At 43.6% G+C, this 25,083-nt stretch overlaps 2 protein-coding genes across 21 annotated transcripts in view; one reads left to right on the top strand and one right to left on the bottom strand.

Annotated features, from left to right (window-relative positions):
- ARVCF (ARVCF delta catenin family member) overlaps positions 1–12,023 on the top strand; it is a 592,161-nt gene extending 580,138 nt beyond the window's left edge. For 16 of the 17 annotated variants that reach the window (XM_075898313.1, XM_075898316.1, XM_075898325.1 and 13 more), the window contains 3 exons: positions 324–415; positions 2,711–2,824; positions 6,942–12,023. In XM_075898313.1, coding sequence (XP_075754428.1) covers positions 324–415; positions 2,711–2,812 — 194 coding nt within the window. In that variant the 3' untranslated portion in view covers positions 2,813–2,824; positions 6,942–12,023. The remainder of the gene's footprint in view (positions 1–323; positions 416–2,710; positions 2,825–6,941) is intronic. The other variant, XM_075898318.1, reaches the window with a different exon arrangement.
- A 132-nt stretch (positions 12,024–12,155) lies between these two features.
- Positions 12,156–25,083, bottom strand: part of COMT (catechol-O-methyltransferase) — a 49,195-nt gene continuing 36,267 nt past the window's right edge. For all 4 annotated transcript variants that reach the window (XM_075898331.1, XM_075898333.1, XM_075898332.1 and 1 more), the window contains one exon: positions 12,156–24,434. In XM_075898331.1, coding sequence (XP_075754446.1) covers positions 24,255–24,434 — 180 coding nt within the window. In that variant the 3' untranslated portion in view covers positions 12,156–24,254. The remainder of the gene's footprint in view (positions 24,435–25,083) is intronic.

Below are 25,083 nucleotides of genomic sequence, written 5' to 3'. Positions count from 1 at the left end.
GAGTTCATCAGTCAGAGGGTGTGAAGTAACAGCTTGCTGCTTTCCTTGGACAGCCTACCACTATACTGCAGCAGGCCAGAATGGAAACTGCTGTTTGCTAATGAGATACCATCATTTGACAATGAGGCGGTGATATAATAGGAGGTTTTTTTAAAAGAAAGGTGGCTAAAAAATAAAATTTCTGAGCAACAGCCCATGAAGAAGGCACATTTCTGTGTATTTGGTTTAATGTGATCTCTCTCATTCTCCTTCTTTGAAAATATAAAACAGCCAGATCTATTCTAGTTTTTCTGCTGCCTAATTATCATGTCATTCCTCAACAGATGGGTACTCCACCATTGATCACCGGGACAAGGAACGCAAATACAAGACCGGTGACAATATAGGGGATGCATCGGAGAAAGAGCCTTTAAAAGTAAGCTTCCAGCTGTTCCACAGGCTGCTTAATGCCATTATAGACTAGGCCATCCAGTGTCAGGCAGCAAGGAACTTGTGTGTCAAAAGAACTCAGTGGGGGCTTATAAATGCACAATTTTAATTAAGCTTATATAAGCAGTTACTTTATACTTCCAGCAAAGCATTGGTGCATAAGACTCCTTCCTATCTTGCAAAAACCCATGTGCTCCCTCCTGTGTCTTTTAGCCATGGGAAAAAAACAGACAACGAAACCAGAGTTTGACACAGAAAACATTGCTGCCTGCCTGGGTGCTGGCGTTGGGACCCTCAGTGTTAGGGAGCGCTGAGCATCCATTGTGAAACCTCCTCAGTGTGTTATGAAAATACCAGAAGATCCAGATGCTCCAGGTTAAACAGCCAAGCAGTTGGAAGAACTTTCCATGTCGAGAAAGGCAGTGAACAAAGGGTTGAAGATATGGGCCTGCAGAAATAAGATAAAGAAAAATCTTTCCACAGACTGATCCAGTAGGACACCTGCCTGGAAATGGCCTGTCTACATTAACGTGGACACAAATACTCACCATGGGAATAGAGCATGGTGACTGTTTGTGTCCACATGTTAATGTAGACAGGCCATTGCCCTGCTCTCTACTAAAGGTAGAGGCTAACTGCAGTCAACAATTTAAACACAAATAGTTTTTTCCTCTTTAGTACAAAAGCTATACCTTTAAAACCTTCACCTTTGTCAGAAGCTTCTCACCTAGCAACAGTAATATAAACCATTGACTGGTGATAGCCTTCCAGACCTTGCAAGCTGGCTATTCCAATAGCCAGCCTGAATGAGTAGAAATCTTACTTCATGTGGCTGCAATGTGACTGAAACACTGACCTCTTTCCCCTCTGGGCTAGCCCAGCCTCCTGTCTTACTATAATATGACCTTCCATTATCCAGTACTATAAGTGGGTGAAGATTATGGCTGTGCATGGATTAGGAAACCTCACTGACTCTTAAAGCTGTACTGCAAGGGAGCTGGCACAGTCGTTTAAAGCTAGCTTCCCTAATTAGTCTGTGCACAATCCATTTCCTAAGCCCGCGCCCCTAGTGCTATATATAATGGAATTTGGTAACAATTACCTTTTGGTCAAAACATATAGAGTATTAATTGCATTTATGCTTTGCAGTCACTAGTAAAGAATGAAGTAAAATCATTGGTTGCTCTCACCTTTGCTTTAGAAAGTGGTCGGTGCTCCCTTCAGTTGCTTCTGTCCTTTCCTGTGTCACTGTGCAGTATCCCTGATCAAACTGGGAAATTCCTATCTTAAATGCTTAGGAGCAATTCACTTTGTATTATTTATGGTTATGTTTCAGGGTAAATTTCCAAAATGCTACACAAAGATTGAGCCACTACCGGGAATCCGGTGTCTAAATCCTGGTGACCCGCTTTGGAAATACCATTTGATTGACACAGATGTTGTTCTGCTATGGAAACAGATGGCCCAGCCTAAACCTGAGGTTAATGGCATAAGCTTTGAAATCCACCCTTCCACAGTCATAGCATATACTGCAGGACGCTAAAGAACAGCTAGGGGAGACGGCTGTAAAAATTAGGGTGCAGGAATGACAGAAAATGCTTTTTCTGGAGGAAATGAGGAATAGGGTAGGAGGAGAGAGAATTAGCAAGTGCGTATTACTTTACTGTATGACAAGCACGGCTAGCCAAATACAGCCCACTGAGCTGTACAGTACAACCCAAGGTCACCTTCATCTTTCCTAAGGTTGAGATGCAACCCACTGAGGCAAGTGGTGGTTCCTTGTTCAATGCTTTGGCTTGACCATAGCAGAAGATACTTGCAGCAAGACAGAGCATTGGGACCCATCTCTTCCTCAGTCTGTGCTACCTCGCTGGTAAAGGTGGAGGGCAGCCCAAATACAGTCTGTTTTATGTCACTGAAGTGCTGCTCTCAGGTTCCAGTAATGTTGAAGCAGCCCTTACTTGGGCAAAGTCTAGGTGTCCTCTGCATTACCCCAGACAACAGAAATATGTGCTGATTTCTGGATGGCAAACACTCTTAACACCTGTGGCTCAGAGATAGTATGACGGGCTAAAACTTGTGAATAACCATTGCAATGAAGTGGAGTCCTGCCTTGGAGCCCACGAATGCTTTTGTCAGTACCTATGGAATAGCTATGCCTTTGCCAGTGTTTTTCTCTCTCCACTAATTCTCCCTTGCAATCCTTTGAGCTTACCGATTTTGTGTGTGTTTGATTAATCCGCTCTGTTTTGCCTTTAACTCCTCACCCTGTTTGCTGCAGAATGACACAAATAGGAAAAACATTAACAGGAGTAACAGGGCTTCGGTGAATCTGGTGGATGCTCGTGAAATTAAACCCCAGCCTGTTGACTCCTGGGTCTAATTTGCATGCATGGTAGGTCCTTTTAATGGTAATTGGTGCTAGTGATTACTATGTCTCATTGTGCATGATCTGTCTCACTGCAAAATCTCTGAGGCAGCCTGCTAACCTGTTCTTTTTAGGCAAAGGAAAATGCACTAAAAAGGGGGTGTTTATATTGTACTCTGTATCTTTAATGAAACACTATAAACCACTGCTGTTTGATTAAAAAATAACCTGTCAAATAACCAGACAGTGAATTCATGTCCTGATCAATGTGCTATCCACAGAAATATGAACGATTTCTGCTGTTAGGCCACGGGAATTAAATTGAATAGAATTGTCCTGACTGATCTAAAATGTTTTCAGCTGTTTTTCCCCTCTACCCCTCAGCTCATTATCAGATTTAGTCTGAGCCCTCAGAAAAAAAATACATTCATGAATCTCCCCTGAGGCTCCTAAGAATTCCACAGTCCTGTCCCAAAGGGAAGCCACGCACACAATTAATTTCCAGGGGGTGCAGAATGTCAGTCATACGATAAACAGGGAGCCACAAGTCCCAACTCCTGCTGCCTCTACAAAGTTCAAGGCTTTTTTTTGCACCCTTCTTGTTCTCTATCTTCCGTATGTGCCAAGCTCCTTAAAACTGTGCCAGCTTTTACCACTCCTGCTGCCACTAATCTTCCTTCTGCTACCAAGTCTGTTATCCATGGTGGGCAATAATTTTTGAAGGGGAGCCACTTCACAAATTTCAGAAGCGGTCTCAGGCTGACCAGAAAGGGGTGGGGTTTCAGGTGGAAGGAGCGGGTTGAGAGCTACCCTCCTGGGAGCTTTGTTTGGCCTGGAGTCCCTGACTTCCAGCCAATGGAAGAGACCTGCAGCAAAGGAGAAGGTGCTGGGGCTAGCCTACTCCCAGAACGTTCTGGGGTGGAGGCTTAGAATTTACATAACATGGCTCGCAGCTCCTGGCCCTGCTGCTAACCTGTTGCCTGGCAGCCACTCAGCAGGTACAAGCTCTTTGAATAGAAGCAGTTGAAAGGACTCCCACTTCCGGGGTGGCTCCCAGGCAACGTGCTAGAAGTGGGGTCGGACTTGAGCCCTATCAGCTGCTTCTATTTAAGGGCTGACACCTTCCTTGTTGCCTGGCAGGTGCAGTGAAGGCAGGAAACCTTTAAATAGGAGCAGCTGAAAGGACTGGCGTATCTCCAGCCCCCAGACAACACACAAGAACTGCCTTGTGGGTGACATCAAAGGCTGGATTCAGCCCTCTGAGAGGCTTTTGCCCACAACTGCTGTTATCCATGTTACACCTCCTGGCAGCTGGTCAGATTCTGCATTATTTGTAGTACTACAGACTGAGTGGCTGGCTGTTGACTAAATCCCTAGTACCGGCACTTTTTTTTTAATACAAAAAAAAGCACTGATCTTTAGTAACCATGAGGATTACACTCTGCAACTTCTTCTTACCAATATCTTATAGGCCCTGAAAGCCTGACTTCCCGAGGTGGTGAGCACCCATTGCTCAGTGCTGAAGCAAAGCAGTCCTTTACTTGGAAATCACATTTATCAGTAAGAAGCAAACCAGTCATGAGAGGAGTGCAGTACAATAGGAAGGATCAGAGTTCATGACTCATTTTTGTTTCCCTTAGTGGGATGGGCTAGAAATCTCTGGCCTCTGCAGCCTGTAATAGACCCATATAAGGCCTTTGTCAGACCACATCTCCACTTATTGGAATATGGGTGCTCTGGCGATCAATCTTCCGCAGTTCAGTTTAGCGGGTGTAGTAAAGACCCACTAAATCAAACGCTGAGGGGCCCCCACCCTTTCAGCACTGGTACTCTTCACTTGCAAGGAGTAAGGGAAGTCAATGGGAGTTTCTTACGTCAACCTCCTGCTGTAGAGACAGAACCAAACTTGGCGTTATTTATGTATCTGGAGTTGCATACCTTAAGTTGATCTCTCCTACCCCCACCCCAGTGTAGATCTGGCCTTAGCTAGGTGGACAGTGCTTTCAAACTTGAAGAACTCAGTGTGGCTAGAAAACTTGACTCTCTCCAGCGGAGGTTGGAGCAATAAAATATATTACCTCGCCCATGTTGTCTCTCTGGCTCTCCTACTGCATAAATAGTCCTTTTGGCTCCTAACTGTCCCTCTTCTGGTCTTAAATTGCTGACCAGCTGTGGGATCCAGCACTGCCACTGTCTATCCTCTGCCAGTATTGGGTCTGTGGAGTTCAGTTCTTAGGGCTGTTAGTTTGGCACTTTTTGCTGGCTTTATGCTGGCCTGCAGAAGAAGCACTTGCTTAAAAAATTAAAACTTCTAATAGGCTGCTTTGCTTGACCCCCTCTGGATGCTGGTTTCAAAGAGCAATTTTTCCATCTCTGAAGACCTGCTCTGTCTTGGCATAAATTACTCATGGTAACAGATGAAATAAGCATTGGGGAATGAGAAAAGGTTTATGTAGATGAATTTGCAGGGCTTTGTAAAACAGCAGGAGAATGGTTTTTAAAAAGCAGACATGAACTTTGCAATGTAACCAGCCCGTGGTGATGCTGCACTTCTCTACTCTTTGCATTCTCCTGGTGACTTTACATCTAAAACCTTGCATAGTCTCAAATTTTAGATTCACTTTGTTTCTTTTCTCAGACCTTAAAGTGACGGGGAAGGCAAAACTCCTATTTCTATTTAAAAGTGTGCAGAGGCATTACACACATAAGAAGGTGTGAGGCGTAGTAGCATGAGTAGACTGTTTGTCATCGCACCTCACTCTTTCTCTGCAGTGCTCTTACTGTGTAAGTCCAGAGTCATGCTTGACAAGAGAACAGCAAACTGTGTGCTAACTTAGTGATGCAGACCTACAGGCAGGCCCACTGATTGGGGATGAAGGGGCAAGAAAGCAGTTACCCTGGGGTCCAGCAGTCCAAAGGGGCCGAGGGTTTCCAGCTGCTGCTATGATAATGGTGGTAGCCAGAGCCTCAGGCCCTTTGAATCACAGCCAGAATGCCATGTGGTGCGCTCTGGGCAGCTCTGAGGGCTAGGCGGGGAGGAGGAGCACCACATTCCGGACGGTGTGGAGTACTGGTGTGGGAGGGCGGAGGGGGAAGGAAGCAGCGAGGAATGTAGTCCTGTCCCTTCTGCCTGAGGCCTTGTCCCTTCTAGGCGTGTGGCATCAAACCCCCGCCCACACCTTACACAGGAGCCTGCATAGGCTGTCGGCACCCCTGCCTGTAGGGGACTGGGATATGGGCAGCAGATTCCTGCTCATTTGATTAAAGATTTGAGCCCAGCTCTCTATCGATACGTCTAAACTACATCACTCTTTCAAAAGAGGGATGTAAATTAGACATATTGAAATTGCAAATGAAGCCGGGATTTCACTTTCGAAATAGCGTTTTTTAAAAAAACGCCATGATGCGATTATGCAAATGAAGCATGGGAATTTCAAATCCTGGCTTCATTTACAATTTTGATCTGTCTAATTTACATCCCTCTTTCGAAAGAGGGATGTAGTCTAGACATAGCCTAAGAGTGAAAAGCCACGTCCTGGTGTCCTTTAGGACAGTACTTCCAGTCTGGTGTATTATCAATGGGTAGCGGGGAAGGGTGGGGGAGATGCCCTGACCATGAAATCCTTACTTAAGAAAAATTCTCATTGAAAGGAGATGGAAGTCTCTGTGGTAAGGAGAACAAGATGAGTTCTCACATCTGATTCCTCTGGGCTCTGCCCTGGTAATTCACCCCCATCTAGCTACTACATATGTGAAATCCTCGGGGCTCTGTGGTTACCATAGATTGATGATTTGTATTATTGTGGTACTCAGACCCCGGGATCAGCACCCCACAGGGCCAAGTGCAGTAAGAAGTCATGGATCCTGCTCCAAAGATTGACATTTAAAGCTTTGACAGGACACAATTGTCCCACGTTTGAGGGTTGTTCCTTCAGAGTGAAGAAAGGACTGAGGGTGGGTGAGGATTCCTTTTTAAACTTATGGATTTGGACTTTTCTTTCCTGCTAATTTCTGCTTTTAAAGGAATTGTGATACTGGGGTTCATATGGGGAGTGTCATGCTACCTGAGCTCATACTGTGAGTGCTTGAGGTCATCAAAGGTGCATTATTTCATATATTAATCAGTGATGGCTTTATTTTCCAGGGCTAAAGTCCAACTACTTTTTTCTTTTTTTAAACTGCGGGGAAAAAAACAATTTGAACCAACAAACAGGATCTCATCATTAATCACCACTGCCATTCAGATTCGGAGGGCGCTGCATCCGTGAACAGTCTGCAGATTCTGGGAGGGTGTGGGGAGAAAACGGACAACTGCCATCAGCCAATCCTGGAACACCATGCCTTACAGCAAGACAGTTTGCTTTTTAAACCTCTATTACATTCCCACCAGAAGCAGCCACCTCCCTGTGCTTCCCACTCCCTCAACGAAGAAAAAATCCAAGCTTACATCTAACTGGTTAGGTTCTTAGATGACTCTTAAATGAGGATGGTGTCAAGTATGAGAAGAGACGGTCACGTGGTTGGAAAGAGGACAGATTTGCAAGTGAAAGAAGAACTGCAAAATATTTGAAATATATCTTAAGTATAGTCTAAAGGAAATTAGCACTTTTCATTTGTGTTTGATTTTTGGGGGGGAGGTTATTTTTGAACTGTGAATTTAATTTTTAAAAGAATTTTATTTTAGGGAGTTTGGGGTTTTTTGGTTTTGAGGTTTTACTCTTTTTTCACAAGAAAAGCAGGAATGTTGAGTGAGTTTGTTGGATTTTAATGAAAGGAGAAAAAAATATTTATGCTGGTTGAACGAACTGGAACGTAGACAGTGAAGTTGATGCAAGCTGTATAATCTGCTATTAGAATAAGCGATATCACACTGTGCTGTATTATCATTCTAATCTGGTGTAAAATACTTCTGCATTTTGACTTCTGTAATGGTTCTGTTTTTACTTCCACATATGTAAACAGTGTGTTGAAGGTTTGTTTCACTGTCCCAATTCAGAACTCTGTGCTGAGAAATGGAGTTAGTTGAAATTTCATTTTTGTTGCTCATGATGACTGCAGGAAAGGAGTTGCTTTTTTCCCCCCTGTAAGTATTGATGATGGGTGGATGGTGATTTAATATTTAACATATTTTTCCCTGTAGCTGTTAACAGATGGGGAGGAATGGAAGCTTCCTCATTAGAGAGTTCCCATTAGAACACACTGTAATCTTCAGATGGGTTGGCCCCTTGTATTTTTGATGATAGACTCAGTTGTTGTTGGATCCATGCATGTCTTGGGCTGTAGAGGTTGATGAAAAGTGCTACAAAGGGGACTGATATATATATATATATTTTAAAGAAGTCATCATCCTGGCTTTGTTGTGTTGTTTTTTTGGTTTTCATTTTCAGGTTTCGCACTTAGGGTAAAATTCAGCCACTTGCAGAGGGTCTACTCAAAGCCGCCTGATAGGACATAAGTAGACTCTCAGCATAAGGGTGAATTTTTTCCCCACATGGTCACATTTTACACAGTGCTATCTGGTGATGATCTGTATTAAATGCAAATCATTGATTTCTTTTGGGTTTTGGTCCGGTGAGAGAGAAGGATGATAACAAGAATCAAATCTCTCTCTCTCACCATTGGATGGATGCCTTTTACTTACTTTGTTTAGTTACATTGTCATTTGGTTGCCATGTTTACATCTACAAGTTCTTAAATGCAGTCTGACTAGAAAGCATATTTTTGAATCAAGCAAACTTAATTTTGAGTTTTCAGTGCCTGCCGTTTCATTTGTAATTTAAAATGAAAAAAATCCACAACAAAAAAAGAAAAATATTACTGTAATAGTAAACGTCTAATTTTTTGCACAAAATTAAAAAACGAAAAAAGCAAGCATAAAGAGCTTTGTATCTTCTTGAGTGTAATACAATTTGACAAATACATATAAATAAATATATATACATACATATATATGCATATAATTGGGCAGACGATAGATTGCCAAAACCGCATGAAGTGGTATGCAGGAGGGCTATTGATTCAGGGAAAGACTGATGCCTGAAGCTGCTGACAGTTTGGGTGATACATGCACTAATTTGCTTCCCTTTCCCATCCCACTCACGCATAAAGCTGTTATGTCTGGGTTCTAAGAAAGGTAAAGTTGTTTAGAGCAAAATAAGATTACAGTCATTGGTTCTTTACTTTTATGTGGGGGTCTTAGATGCTTCGGTGGTCAAGAGATCCATCTATGAATATGGGTTCTTTCTTCATGTAGATATAAAAGCATAAAGACTAAAACCAGATACATAGTTTTACTGTATATTCTAACAATGGTGCTCTTTTCATATGTATTCTACCAAGCAGTAGAGACACTTTTAACTAGGCTGTTAACACAGAAGAGTTTTATATTGCTTGGGTTTTGACCTTGTGTATTCTTTTTTGTATATGAAAAGATTCTTTTAAAAAAATCAGCATCATTTAGCAATGAAATTATCTTTGTAGCCTATTTGAAATGTGTAAAGAAAGATCCCAGGTCACTTTGGTGTCAATCTGTCCCTGGTTATTTTTATCAAAGTATTGTATTTACCAAAGGAGTCTCATCAAAAGATTACTGCAAATAACTAGCCAAATGTTGCAAGGCTTTTCTGAGAAGACTGTTCCAAAGCAGGGAGAGATTAGGTGGGAGAATGGCAAAAAGGGAAGGCTATAGGAAACACCCAGGGAGAAGAGACAGGGCCAATAAACTTAAATGATCTACCCAGGGAAAAGTCCAAAAACAGAACACTAGATCTCAACATCCATGCTTTGAGGATGTTCAAATATCTGGATCAGAATCCAGGTTGGGCAAATGACCTCCCTTTATAATAGGCCAAACAAAAATTAGAGGGGTGTTTTGAGAAGCAGATTGTGTGTTGTATTCTAAGCAGAATCCATCCTCTCAGATTGGAAGGAATGGAACTGGATGCTTGGAATTACTGCAGCTAATTATTCTTTTTCCTTGTTTCCTGCTTAGTATTTTTGACTACTTTGTAGGGCTTCTTGCTATTGAGAAGTAGAAGACCACCTCCTCTCTTTTCTCTCCTCCCCCCTCCCAGTTCGTAGTATGTGGTGTTTATACTAAGAGGCAAAATATCAGGCCTGTTAACGGGAGCAACTGACCACCTCACCCCAGCCAAGATTTACACAGAGTATGTAGCAATAAAATAATTTAATCCTGTACATTTCATTACTATTGTTCTGCTCCTTTCTCCCAAGCCTTTCCCTGACACTGAGAGAGAGAGGGATTCACAAAGCTGTCTTATACATCAGAATGGCCTCCAGCATGAGCAGCTCTTCCAACCAGCCCTAGACCAAACCAGGAAGCCCTCTGCTTTAAAATGGTGCTGCTGATCAATCCTAGCATCAGTCAAGCTACAGTTAAAGAATGTTGCAGGCGGTGGTCTCACCTGCAAGAAGTGCCCTCTTACAGAAATATATTGGGGCGGGGCCCATGTATGGTAACTATAGCTAGCCACTACCATACTGGGACCTTTCAGGATGTGTGTCCTTACCTGTCCCTTCCAATTCCTCCCCCTACAACCTACCTGTTGTTTACCCAACTAGGTATGGGCTTCATTTCAGACGTGGGATGTGAATGAAGGGAGCACAAGGCATTCTAGTAGGGTTTGAATGCAGAGGCAGGAAAGCAGCAGTGTGAGAGAGAAATCAGTAAATCAAGCCACTCCAGAGACCCCTGCCAAGATATTCAGTCTGGCCCCGAGATTAAATATGTAAACTCCTCCCTGCCATTTGCTCCAGGCTCCTGCACCATGACAACTGGAGATCAGGTTTACAAAGGGGCGAGGGCTGGAAAAAAGAGTTTCTAGTGTGTTTTTGTGGAGGAAGCGAGCACAACAGTGGATACAAGCTTAATGTTGACCAGGAGGGAATCTCTGTTACCACACAGCGTGTAGTCAACCTGTGGAACTCCTTGCCAGAGGAGGCTGTGAATGCTAGGACTATGATAGAGTTTAAAGAGAAGCTAGATAATTTCATGGAGGTTAGGTCCATAAAAGGCTATTAGCCAGGGGATAAAATGGTGTCTTTGGCCTCTGTTTGTCAGAGGCTGGAGAGGGATGGCAGGAGACAAATCGCTTGATCATTGTATTCGGTCCACCCTCTCTGGGGCACCTGGTGCTGGCCACTGTCGGTAGACAGGCTACTGGGCTAGATGGACCTTTGATCTGACCCAGTATGGCCGTTCTTATGTTCTTAGCTAGGGCTGTGATGAAGTGAGGAATAATTTTTCCTTAAGGGAATCAAGTCATCCCACAGAGCTCTGTCTCCAGGAAACAGTCCCAGTATAGCCCAACAGTGTCCCCTGTGAGTTAAATTCCCAGTGGCTGGCCAGAAGAGATTCAAATGCTGCCTAACTGATTAGTAAAGTGCTCACAACTGGCAGCATATTTTTCTATTGGTGGTGTACATCCACACATGCCTGGTGCACATAAAATTTATTCCACATACTGATGGGGGAAACTAGGGAGAAAATTACAGCCTAGGACACTACGCTGTGGTCACTGAAAAAACCAAGTGCTAACTTTGGTGGGGCTGCCAAGATTCAGGAGCCCACTACAGCTGTAAGTTTGGCTGCTGTCTATTGAAGAAATAGCTGTACCAAGTCAAGTTCCTACTTCTACAGAGTCAGATACCATGTTAGGCCAAGCTGCTTAGTGCAAGATCCTGGGAGGGGTGGGAAAATAGGGGGCCCTAAGCCACCCTCTCCTGCTTCTGGAGCTAGCCAAGTGCCAGTTCACCCATCGGCATAACTTGAAAGGTCCCATAGAGGAGTTCCCTAGCTATGTTCTCAGGAATGTCTCTGACAGAGAGTAGAGTAAATGGCACAGAGTCAGCAGCACCTTTCTTTGCCACCAACGGGTTCCCCACACATCTCTTGGAGCAGTGCTGTGTATCCAGCACATCATAAAAGGGCCTGATTTGGAACTGACCCATAATAATGAAGACCTACACAGGAAGCAGTGGTTAGCAAGTGTGGGCCCACAAATCCAGTAAGCTTTTGCCAATCCTGATGAGAAGTGGTGACACATGGCCTGCTCAACACAAGGCTTGTGCTGTGGAAAGCACTTTCTCCTGGATGAAACTCCTAGAGCACTAGGATGAAGAGTCTCCCACTTTTGTTACTTACCTATAGCTTATTGGGTGGTTTAGGCTTCATTACCAAGGGGGGGGGGGGGAATGCATTATAAATCACTACATAGCAGGGGCCATGGTAATGAGATTGGTTTTATTACTTCCTATTGTGACACTCCTGGCTTCACACCATAATGTGCTAATAGCTTATGTCCATGCTTTTGTGCTCGTGGTTGGGTATTAGTGTGTCTCCTACTCCCCCCCCCCCCCCCCCCCCATCCACACACACACTTACAAAGGTGTTAACAGATGATGTATAATTTTTGGCAAAATCTTTTCACTGTTCTGCTCCTAAAAAGCTGATGTCCCCGTACCTTTCACAGGGAGGTTTTTACTGATTATCAGTAACTAGTCTAGCACATTCAGGAACAGTGGTATCAACTTTTTTTTTTCCAGTCTTAAATTTATGTTTGGGTGGAATGTTCAGAAACACGATTGTGAGATGAGTGAGGATGAAAGAGCATATGCTGCAAAGCCTGCCAATCCAGTTGAGGATATAACTGTTCAGCAAACAAAAACATAACTAGACTAAGAAGCATACTGGTAACTAGTAGCTAATGTGTTTGTAACTATCGTGCCTTAAAATTTTCATGGTAGGAAAATAAAAAAAATTACAATGTGTTTTCTGTAATACTAGTTAGCATTATCATTGTAGTTTAGGCCAGTGGATTTTTGCATTCTGGTTATGCTGTACTATAAACTGGACCACTTAGAATGGTTTTATTTTAAGAGTAAGTGAGGGGGGGATAAAAGGTGAATTATGCTATCAAAGAACAAATGTTACCATAACAGAATGTATTATTATAGGAATTTTCCATAATACAGATAAGTAGAATGCTTGTTAGAAATCAGGTGTACAGGATAACAGTTTGGTGTGTTTTCAATAAACCATGCCTGGACAGACTATGTGTGCCACTGGTTATTTGTATTTGTTACGTTGGATGTCCTAAATATTCTTTTTGCCGTATGACAGCATTTAACCAGGGACTGGCATAGTGAGATCGCAGTGCAGGCCAGTGGTGCTGCGAAAAGACCTCCAGTAATGAAAGTGATTTGTGCTTAATTTAATGTATTGCAGCAGGAAATGGTGAGTCTGACTGTACACTAGCTTTTTGACTGTACATATGATGCAGATTGTGGTTTTATTAAGATACAAGCGTGTGTCCATGGTGGGAGATAAGGATGTTAGACTAGTCCGATAAGCATTTGCTAGTCTTTTGACTAGTTGACTAGTCAATAGGCACTTCCCTCTGAGGCTCTTGTATGTTTCAAAGGAGGAATGCAGAACTCCATGTACAGCTGACTGGGTGCCTTCTTTGAAATGCACAAGAATCCCCAGCACTGCACGCTGCTAGGAGTCCTGCTGACTCTGGGCTCCAGGCAGTTGCCCCTTTGAATCATGAGGATGTATGGTTTAAAGAGACAGCCACCAAACAGCTGCTCCGCGGATCAACTGTGTGGAAGCTATCCCTTTAAGCCATGCATCTGTGCGATTCAAAGGGGCAGCTGTGGGGGCCCAGGGTCAGCTGGGGACTCCCCAGGCGACCCTGGGCTCCCCAGGAAATGCTGCAGGGAACCTGGGATCAGCTGGAGGATTCCATCCCCCACCCCCGCCCTGCTGACTCCAGGCTCCGTGGCTTTGAAATTCACAAGAGCCCCCTTTGGGGACTCTTGTGCATTTCAAAGAAGGCACCTGCGTGCAGCCCAGAGTCAGCGGGACTTCCCGCTGGCCCTGGGCTGTACTCGGAGTTCCGCATTCCTCCTTTGAAATGTACAAAACCCCCAGCGAGGACTCTTGTACATTTCAAAGGCGGAATGGGGAAGTGCCTATCAACTAGTCGATAGAAATTCCATTGACTAGTCAATTAACTGCATTTTAACATCCCTAGAGGGAGACAGAGATCTGCATTGGGCAATTCAAAGGACTGCACATTTGGATTGACAAGCATATTTTATTGATAGGTTTACCATTTGTGAAGTCACTGATCTTTTGCAGCACTTGCTGATAAAAGTCATATTACAGTATGTGTCAGATCTAACCCAGAAGTTGGGGAGACAACCTCTCAGAACATGACATAGCTAATTGCTGACAGTTCAGCTGTATTAATTTTAATGGAATAGGTGGGCCCAGATAATCAAAGGTGTTAATGTGATGCTATCATTGTAGAACCCTAAAGAGTTAAACATGATTCAAGGTTTTGAGTAGAGACCTGAACCTGCTTAGTATCATAATTGTCACCATTCAGCATTGTATAACCTTGTATTGAAGGTGCAGGAAAAAAGAGAAAGTCAGTTAGAGCATTTCAGATGTGAAATATTAAGGAAGTCTTTCATTTTGCAATATTTCTTATTCCCTTTTCCTTTAACAATAGAAAGATTTTATAGGGAACCCACCAGCCCACCCTATTTACCAGTCTTTTAAATGGTGATAACTTCTTTCTCTAAGAAGGCCACGTCTCCATTTACTGGAGAATCAATGCTCTGGCAATCTTCCTGGGTTCGATTTAGCAAGGGAGGAGTCAGAGAAGTCTGTGGAAGAATTTTTCCCATCAACCTCCTACTGTGGGGCTGCCTCAGAAAAATCAATACAAGGTAGCTGGAGTTGAATATCTTGCATTGATTTTTTTTCACCAGTGTAGATCTGGCCTTAGTTGAGATGGTCTGGAGCAACTGGTAAGACCATTATCATTATCTTCAAGATCCAACAAGACAAATTAACACAGAAAATGACAGTAAAGCACAATCAAGACAGAAAATGATGCTTCTGTCTCTGGTGCTCACTCACAGCCTCCTTCTTGGACCAAGTCAGGAATAGCAAGCGCATGGTCTTATCAGCTCACTCCAAGGCCTGGCAAACTTGTATGAGCATTGAGAGGTGTAGGGAATAGTTTTTAGCTGTGTCTAGTCATGAGATTACAGCAGTATTGTAAAAGATGCAGCATTGTCTGGGTAGGCAGGACACTTATTACACAGAAGGAGAAAAAAGAGAGAAGAAATAAGGTGGTGTGAAGTAAAGGGCACATCAAGGAATGACAAGGGGAATCTAAATCAGCCATTGCAGGTACTGTTCAGAACTTAACCAAAGTGGTAGAAGTGATGATGTAATTGGTTCCCCCCTTTCTGGCCTGGAATGGGTCAGGACACCTTTCAGGGTCAGGACAGCGAAGACCTAAATGTTGTAGTGGATCGTTTCATCCCAGGAAATGGTGAAGTGGCAGCCATGATGATAAAGTTTTCTCCTTCTAGTCCATCATTTTCCACTATTTTGATTTTTGTCAAGACTCCCCTAAAGGAGGTGGTGAGTGGCACAGGTCATCCATCCCCTCTGTATTTGGTCCTCCAATTAATTTAGTTAACTTCTGATTCTTCTTTAGTTTAATGTAGTCCGTGGGTGGATTTTTTTGTTTGACCTAATCCAATCTCGCTTCTGTTAACTTTTATATAACTGTATGTAGCAGGCTGAGTTGGATATATGTGATCTAGAACAACATAGGGAACAGACCTCTGCACAACAGATCTTCTCTGAGCTACACTCTTGGTTCTCACTGGCAGGTTCCTCAATGCTGATTAGATCAACAGAGAGATGCAGCATCTCATTTTACAAGCGGTGTGGCTCCTGCCCTCAGAATCTGTCTCTTTGTAGGCATTGCCAACATTCCGCTGCAGGAAGGAATCTGACTTTTGTTTTCTCTATGGCTTCACTCAAGTGGCAAATGACTTAGTAGATGCTGTAGGTAAGATACTGAGCTAAAACAAATACGTAATATCTACAGTTGACCTTTTACAGCTGTCAGAGGAATTTCATTTTCAGCTCATCATCTTCTGGCCAAATTGGAGAACAGAGTCCCTGAGGTAAAAGGGTAATGTGGGAACAATTGACATGAAATATCACAGCCTGGGTTCGTTTCTGATTTCAACAAAATCTCCAGTGAGCTTCCTGTCATCACAGTGTTCACAAGTATATTTTTGCTTCCTCCTGAAACAGCTTAATTTGTAACTAATGCACACTGTTGGCAATACCAGGCTGTGGTACAAGCTGGCAACAAGTAAATGAAAAGTTAAAGGGGCAATGGCAAATTTAGTGGACCTTTCCCCTCCCCCAGACTTTTCAGCTGCTGTCTTATCTGTTTAAAATTTCAGTTTAAATTTTTGTGTGTTGGCTCTTAACCATAATGGGGGGAAGGTTGAGAACATGAGGAGATAGTGTTGTAGGAACAGTTGTAGGATACTTGTCTCTCACATAGCACATCTCCTTACCACTGGGCCTTGCCAATATTTTTTATTTGGCTAATTTATCTCATTTAGGATTGGCTCAGAATTGATCACTTGCACAGTGAGTTGGGAGAAGTGGCTGGAGGAATTTATTTAATAGGTAGTTTCCATTAGTGGTGCTTTACAAGCTGACAGTCTTTGGTCAAATGCTTGAGCTGTGATTTACTCTTCCAGGAGAACAGGACTGAATATTTGGATTGTCTTTTACACCCATTGCAATAGGATGATATTGCATTGATTCTCAATCGATTCTGGGATCTTTAGGACACTGAATGGCCTAACTTGTACAGAGATAGATGACAGGCTAGCCTATAGTTTCCACTGCTTCTAAAATGAATGTTTACACTGAGCAGCAGCTCTGTTATCTAGTTCAAACTTAGCTTTTTGTTCTTGGTCACCAGTAATAAATAATGTTACAAAAGTCTGGCCAAGGGCAAAATTGTTGAAGTTTCAAAGTCAAGGACCAATCTGGTAATGCACAAACAGGAATAGAAGTCAGCACCTTCCATAAACATGCTGGCTGTGTAATTCTAACTGAAGAGAAACACTTAATTTTGACATTAAAAAAGTAGCCATGGTTCTGACTGCATACACAGAGCTCACGATAAATAACACTGCCCTGCAACATGAAGGAATCCTCTCTGTGTAATATCTACAACTGAAGAGCTTCTTTGTGCTTTTTTCTGCCACATCCTACTTTCTTGATATTCTGTTTGTATAATCTCTTATTTCACATCAACCTGTTTAAAGGGCTGTAAGCTAAAAAATAAGAACACTTTTCCCGGATTCTGTTTTGCAAACTACACTGGAAGACTGCATTTACAAGCAACAACTAAACCTTCGTCGATACGCAGATGATCTTGTGGCACTTGTTTTGCTTCAGAATTCTTATGTGTAACAAGGTCACAATACAGAGCTTCTGAGCAGACCAAGTGTGCCATCTCCTATGTCTGTCTTTGACATGTTGGGGTTCATCAGTGTCTGTAAGTGACAGGAACCTGCTGTGCTAAAAGGGAGATACTACTGCAACCAAAGGCCTGTAGGCTAGAAGAGGCCAGCCCAAGTTATAAAACAGTGGGCATTGGGCATTCACCCTAAGGTGCAGACTGGCTTGTAAATTTGTTCTCTGCGTGTCTTTTAAACTGTTTAAAATCAGCAGAAGGCCTTTGGTGCCATACCAGTGAATTAGATACCAGTAATGATCATGTGTCTACACACTTGCACATGATGTAACACACCATTATGTAACACACTTGCACATTATGTAACTCTATTATAGGAGCAGGCAACACTTACCTGGCATTTGATTATGCTGATATTCAAGGAGATCCTGAGTATCCCACTGGTGATGCTGGGTAAGAGGGTATCCTCTATCCAGCCACTTGTTACAGTCCCTTACATCTAAAGGAATTCAAATTTGGGGGTGCCTCCACCTGGCTGGCCTTGTTAGAGTGACCAGATGTTCTGATATTTATCTCTTTGACCCAACCAGTGTACATTGGGATGCCATTTGTCCCAATATTCAGATGAGAAGGTGAGCAGCAAATCAGTGACAGGTAGGGGGGAAGGTGAGGAGATGAATGGCAAGCTAGCAGCAGGTAGGGGGGAAGGTGAGGCAGCAAAGCCAGTGATGGTCAAGTAGGGAAGGGAAGGTGAGAAGATGAGCAGCAAGCCAGCAGCAAGGGAGGAGAAGGGCAACAGTGAGGGAATGAGTGGCAAACCATACTCCAGAGTAGTTAGATGTGGGGAAAAGGGGACCCAAACCCATCTTGGGCACTTCTCTGTGATCCTTGTACCTTCTCTGCCTTTACATGAAGGCTGGAGCTTCTCTCCTGCTCCCTAAACCTGCCCAGTACTGCTCTAAGTGCTGTTGGTTCCTTCCCTTATTGAGACCCAGCTCCTTCTCCCTTGCTGGTCAGGAGGAGAGAGAGTTCCCCCTCCACTCTGCAGCCTTTTTTTGGAGACCCAGCCTGGTCCAGATTGGCTGACTGCACCTCACTTTGATAGACCAGTTTTGTGCAGATTTCCTCTGGCCTGTTTTTAACTCCCTTCCTACTGGAGTGGGCTACAGCACTATCACACCGACAATCCAGAATGGAAAGGGAAAGGAGAACATATATACTGATGTTAGAATCATAGAATACTAGGACTGGAAGGGACCTCGAGAGGTCACCGAGTCCAGTCCCCTGCCCTCATGGCAGGACCAAATACTGACTAGACCATCGCTGATAGACATTTATCTAACCTACTCTTAAATATCTCCAGAGATGGAGATTCCACAACCTCCCTGGGCAATTTATACTACCCTGATATTTAGGAACTTTTTCCTAATGTCCAACCTAAACCTCCCTTGCTGCAGTTTAAGCCCATTGCTTCTTGTTCTATCCTCAGAGGCCAAGATGAACAAGTTTTCTCCCTCCTCCTTATGACACCCTTTTAGATGCCTGAAAACAGCTATCACGTCGCCCCTCAATGTTCTCTTCCAAACTAAACAAACCCAATTCTTTTACCCTTCCTTCATAGGTCATGTCCTCTAGACCTTTAATCATTCTTGTTGCTCTTCTCTGGACCTTCTCCAATTTCTCCACATCTTTCTTGAAATGTGGTGACCAGAACTGGACACTATATTTCAACTGAGGCCTAACCAGTGCAGAGTAGAGTGGAAGAATGACTTCTCGTGTCTTGCTCATAACACACCTGTTAATGCAACTCAGAATCATGTTTGCTTTTTTGCCACAGCATCACACTGCTGATTCATATTCAGCTTGTGGTCCACTATAACCCCTAGATCCCTTTCTGCCGTACTCCTTCCTAGATAGTCGCTTCCCATTCTGCATGTGTGAAACTGATTGTTCCTTCCTAAGTGGAGCACTTTGCATTTGTCTTTATTAAACTTCATCCTGTTTACCTCAGACCATTCTCCAATTTGTCCAGATCATTTTGAATTATGACCCTGTCCTCCAGAGCAGTCGCAACCCCTCCCAGCTTGGTATCATCTGCAAACTTAAGAGTACTTTCTATGCCAATATCTAAATCGTTGATGAAGATATTGAACAGAGCCGGTCCCAATACAGACCCCTGCAGTACCCCACTTATTATACCTTTCCAGCAGGATTGTGAACCATTAATAACTACTCTCTGAATACGCTTATCCAGCCAGTTATGCACCCACCTTATAGTAGCTCCATCTAAGTTGTATTTGCCTAGTTTATTGATAAGAATATCCTGCAAAACCGTATCAAACGCCTAGGTATACCACATCCACCACTTCTCCTTATCCACAAGACTCATTATCTTATCAAAGAAAGCTATCAGTTTGGTTTGACATGATTTGTTCTTTACAAATCCATGCTGGCTGTTCCCTATCACCTCGCCACCTTCCAAGTGTTTACAGATGATTTCCTTAATTACTTGCTCCATTATCTTCCCTGGCACAGAAGTTAAACTAACTGGTCTGTAACTTCCTAGATTGTTCTTATTTCCCTTTTTATAGATGGGCACTAAATTTGCCCTTTTCCAGTCTTCTGGAATCTCTCCTGTCTCCCATGATTTTCCAAAGATGGTAGCTAGAGGCTCAGATACCTCCTCTATCAGCTTCTTGAGTATTCTAGGATTCATTTCATCAGGCCCTGGTGACTTACAGGCATATAACTTTTCTAGGTGATTTTTAACATGTTTTGTTATTTTATCTTCTAAACCTATCCTCTTCCCCACTAGCATTCACTATGTTAGTCATTCCTTCAGACTTCTCGGTGAAGACAGAAACAAAGAAGTCATTAAGCATCTCTGCCATTTCCAAGTTTCCTGTTACTGTTTCTCCCTCCTCACTGACCAGTGGGCCTATCCTGTCCTTGGTCTTCCTCTTGCTTCTAATATATTTATAAAAAGTCATCTTGTTCCCTTTATTCCGGTAGCTAGTTTGAGTTCATTTTGTACCTTTGCCTTTCTAATCTTGCCCCTGCATTCCTGTGTTGTTTGCCTATATTCATCCTTTGTAATTTGTCCTACTTTCCATTTTTTATGACAACTACTTTTTTATGTTTAGATCATGCAAGATCTCGTGATTAAGCCAAGGCAGTCTTTTGCCATATTTTCTATCTTTCCAACGCAGCAGAATAGCTTCCTTTTGAGCCCTTAATAATGTTCCTTTGAAAAACTGCCAACTCTCCTCAGTTGTTTTTCCCCTCAGTTTTGATTACCATGGGACCTTACCTATTAGCTCTCTGAGCTTACCAAAATCCGCCTTCCTGAAATCCATTGACTCTACTTTGCTGTTCTCCCTTCTACCCTTCCTTAGAATTGTGAACTCTGTGATTTCATGATCACTTTCACCCAAGCTGCCTTCCACTTTCAAATTCTTAACCAGTTCCTCCCTATTTGTTAGGATCAAATCTAGAACAGCTTCCCCCTGGTAGCTTTTTCAACTTTCTGAAATAAAAAGTTGTCTCCAATGCAGTCCAAGAACTTATTGGATAGTCAGTGTCCCGCTGTGTTATTTTCCCAACATTTATCTGGATAGTTGAAGTCCCCCATCACTACCAAATCTTGGGCTTTGGATTATATTATTAGTTGTTTAAAAAAAGCCTCATCTATTTCTTCCATCTGGGTTGATGGCCTGTAGTAGACTCCTAGCATGACATCACCCTTGTTTTTAACCCCTTTTAGCCTAACCCAGAGACTCGACACTGCCATCGCCTATGTCTATCTCCACCTCACTCCAAATGTGTTCATTTTTAATATAAAAGGCAACACCTCCTCCATTTTTTCCCTGTTTTTCCTTCCTGAACAAGCTGTACCCTTCCATACAAACATTCTAATCGTGTGTATTTTCCCACCAAGTTTCTGTAATGCCAACAATGTCATAATTGTGCTTATTTATTAGCACTTCGAGTTCTTCCTGTTAATAACCCATACTTCTCGCATTTGTATATAGGCATCTAAGATACTTATTTGACCTTGCCTCCCAGTTTTGCCCTGACCCTCCTTTCTCTTTGCCATTATAGCCCATGCTCCCTCCCATTTCCAACCCATCTCCCAGGTCTCCATGTTCTCCACTTACCTGTGGGCTTTGCTCACCTGTCCCCGTCGAACCTAGTTTAAAGCCCTCCTCACTAGGTTAACCAGTCTTTGTCCAGATAGGGTCTTTCCCCTCCTCGAAAGGTGAACGCCATCTCTGCCCAGCAGTCCTTCCTGGAATAGCATCCCATGGTCGAGGAAGCCAAAGCCTTTCTGGTGACACCATCTTCATAGCCAGGCATTCACCCTCCAGGATGCACCTGTATCTGCCAGGGCCCCTACCTTCGACAGGGAGGACTGAAGAGAATACCACCTGCGCTCCAAACTCCTTCACCCGTACTCCCAGAGCCCTGTAGTCACTCTTGATCCACTCAGTGTCACACCTCGCAGTATCATTAGTGCCCACATGGATGAGTAGCATGGGGTAGTAGTCAGAGGACCGGATAATCCTCGACAATGCCTCCGTGACATCTCGGATACGGGCCCCCAGCAGACAGCACCTCCCGAGATGAAATGTCAGGGCGACAGATGGGCACCTCCATCCCCCTCAGAAGAGAGTCTCCAACCACCACTACCCTACGTTTCCTATTCGCAGTGGTGGAAGAAGACCTCTCAGCCTTGGGGGTACGAGGCTTCTCCTCCTCCGTTGTAGGGGGTGATTCCTTCTCTCCTGTATAAAGAAGAGCATAACGGTTTCCTAGTACCACGGTGAGAGGGTTCGGAGCTGGAGTGGAGCAGTGCCTGCTGCCAGAAGTAACCAGCTGCCAGTGTCCACCCTGAGCCGTCTCCTCCTCCACCAGTGGTGTGTCTACAGTCCTGTGTACTGGGACAGCTACCTCAGCTGTCTCCTCATGAACACGGTCCAGGAATTGCTCATTGATGCGGGTGCTCCTCAACCTAGCCACCTCCTCCTGTAGCTCTCCCACCTGCTACCTGAGAGATTCCACCAGCAGGCACCTTTCACATTGGATGATCTCCCCAGCCTGGATATCAGTAAGTGGGAATTGCAAGCCACAGTCCCTGCAAAACATCACCAAGATCTGGGTAGAGGTGTCTATGCTCAGGCGCTCTGTCTGGCTACAGATGCAGGTGGAGGAGACAGAAGCAGTGCTGGCACAGGTGTTACAGGTCTTCCTGACCATAGTAGGTCTCCCTCTGCCAAACTCCCTCTCAAACTCCCCTGTCTGCTTCCGCTCCTCAGTCGCTCTGCCTCTGGCTTTTAAAGCCTGCTTGCTTAGGCCAGGCCTGCCCCCTCATAAGTCACACGGGGAAGGCTGACCAGATGCAATCAAGAGAGCAATTAAAGGAACAAAAGGCCCGGCACTCAGTCCCAACTGCCACAGCAGCTGAAACTGAACCCTTAGAATTAAGGATTCTTTTCTGTAACTGCTCCATGGCTTTAAACAGACAGCAGAAGTGCAGTGCAGAGTCCCTGTGGAAGAAAATAGTCATATGCTCAGTAACTGCACGAGTCATTTTTTCCCTTTCATTTTTATTTATAAATTTTGAATTTCACGCAGCTATGCAATAGCAATGGGACACACTAAGAACTGCCCTGCCAGTGAATTATTGCATCATTCAGGTGAATAAAGTCATTATGGGTATGGCCTTTTACCTTAATAGTAATCCTTAGTATTATATATTGTAATGTGAGAAGTACCTGGAGAGTACAATAAATGCCCTGAAAGGCACAGCCTTGTTGTGTCCTATTATAAATCAGCCAGCACCTTACATTTATGCAGCTCTTGGCCCACAGTAAGAAGCATCTTCTGTCCCCAAAGAGCTTACATTGGTTATGTACAATATAAAGGGTTGGAAAACCACATTTTTATCAAGGTCTTGGTGGTCTGTGCGTTTTGTAGTTTGTTATAAAAAAGCAGCTCTCTTAAAGCTGTTTGTGTGTTAAAAGGACCCTACAAATGTATATCTTCACCCATGTATTTCATATAGCACAATCATTTAATTGTCTGCCTTGCCCACTCTCAAACCGTGTTTTGTTTTCTCCAAGACACAACACAATTAATTTTTTTACTGGTAGCTACCAAAGAATGGGTGTGATGTAACTGCAGGGCTCTTCACAGTGGTGCATTTAGCTGTGGAAATGTTCCTTCTCTGCAAAATGTGTGGTGTGTCTCTCCTCCTTAAAAGCGATTAGTCTGTTTTGGCTTGAGGACACACACACAGCAGTTGCTATGATTTTCTGCTTCACTCTTGGCTCTAGAGTTTGAATTCAAAGGAAACCAATTGGTTTTGCTGTCTGGCAAGAAGCAGATCACCTAAAAGGAATGTATATCATTTTGGATGAAGATAGCCATCTGAAAAGAAAAAAAAAAACAGGCAGCTCCCTCTAATGTTTGGCTGGCTTCCCTATTTATGCACATGCTCTCCAGACCAGGAATGGGCAAGATCCAGTCAATGGGATGGACCCAGTCTGCCAAGCTAATTTATCTGGCCCACAGCCCACCCTGCCCCACCACTGCCCCAAGGCCAATCAGGGCTTGGAGATGAGAGCGTGCAAAGTCTCCTCCCCACTGCCAGGGGTCCACAGCACCAGAGGGAACCTCCAGCGGTTCAAAACAGTTGGTGATTCTGTCTGGGCGCTGCGCACCCTGGCACAGTAGTGGTGGGGGCTGAGAGATTTTTGCATGATCCCCTACTCCACAGGAAAGTCTCCTTCCCTCCCTACCACCGGAGGCACATGGTGCCTAGCGGGAACCACTCTTCTGCCCTAGGTCCACCCCATTTGACTGAGGCTCTGCCCTTTTCTGGGGGTGTGACTGGCTCGGGGCCATTACCAAAGTTGAAGTAGTCCACTTACAAAAATTATTGCCCCCCCTTGCTCTAGACCTTGGTTTCCCTTTTTTCTAAAGTCATCTTCATTATAACTTGCTTTAATTACAGCTCAAAAATACAGAAAGCTGAACTTGAAGCACAGACAGAGTTAACCTGTGCACTTGCATTTACAACACTTGAAACAACAGTTGACTACCAGTGGCTCCACTTATCCCAAAAACACAGCCTTTTCCATGGCGTCCTTCGCTTTCATGTACTCCAAGTGCGAGGGAAAGTTGGTACATTTGAAATGGTTGTTATTGCGGATGTACTTAATGAACTCTGGGGCCCCAGGACAGATGACATTGTCAGCTAGGAGAACAGAGCCCTTCCTCAGCAAGCCACATTCCTAGAAAGGAAAGATTTTCACTGAGTGAATGTTCATTTTAGAAGGAGTAAACAATTGCTAAGTGCAATGCATGTTCCTGTTAGTGACATATCATGCTATAGTGAATTCCTGTACTAACACAGTAACATGGGTTTTATCAGGAAAAAAATAGTGACTCTCTGTACAAGTTTTGCAAGCAACAGCTGAAAATCTGAATCTTTCTGCTAAATCATCAGCAGTAAAAGAGTTAATGATGCTGATAGGAAATTGATATCATTAGGATTCAGATTCAACAACCCTCAGCAATGAATGGGAACAGATCACTCCTTTTAGTTACTGTTTCTGGCTATGTCTGCAGGATTGATAAAACAATTCTACCTAATTCACATTTGGAAGGATTTCCTCATGCAGGTAGCAATTTGACCATTCCTCTTAATTTCAGATTAATACTGACATTTTTCAGAAGTTGTTGAAGCCACCAGAGAGAGAGGTGCATGGCATTGTGGGCACAAAGTCTCAACTGGGCCTGTAGTCCAATACTGGAAAAACTGGATTGATGTCCTATGGCCATCCAATCTTCAGCCACTTAATTTGGTGACGGGGGTGTAGTATGGTTGGTACTGAAAGAGGACCAGTGTGGCAAGTTATCAAGAATTCAAGAAGTGTAAGT

This window comes from Pelodiscus sinensis, chromosome 15 (assembly GCF_049634645.1).
Source record: "Pelodiscus sinensis isolate JC-2024 chromosome 15, ASM4963464v1, whole genome shotgun sequence".
Classification (NCBI taxonomy): Eukaryota; Metazoa; Chordata; order Testudines; family Trionychidae; genus Pelodiscus; species Pelodiscus sinensis.
The sequence above is the reverse complement of the archived record's forward strand: the minus strand, read 5'-3'. Positions and strand labels throughout refer to the sequence as shown.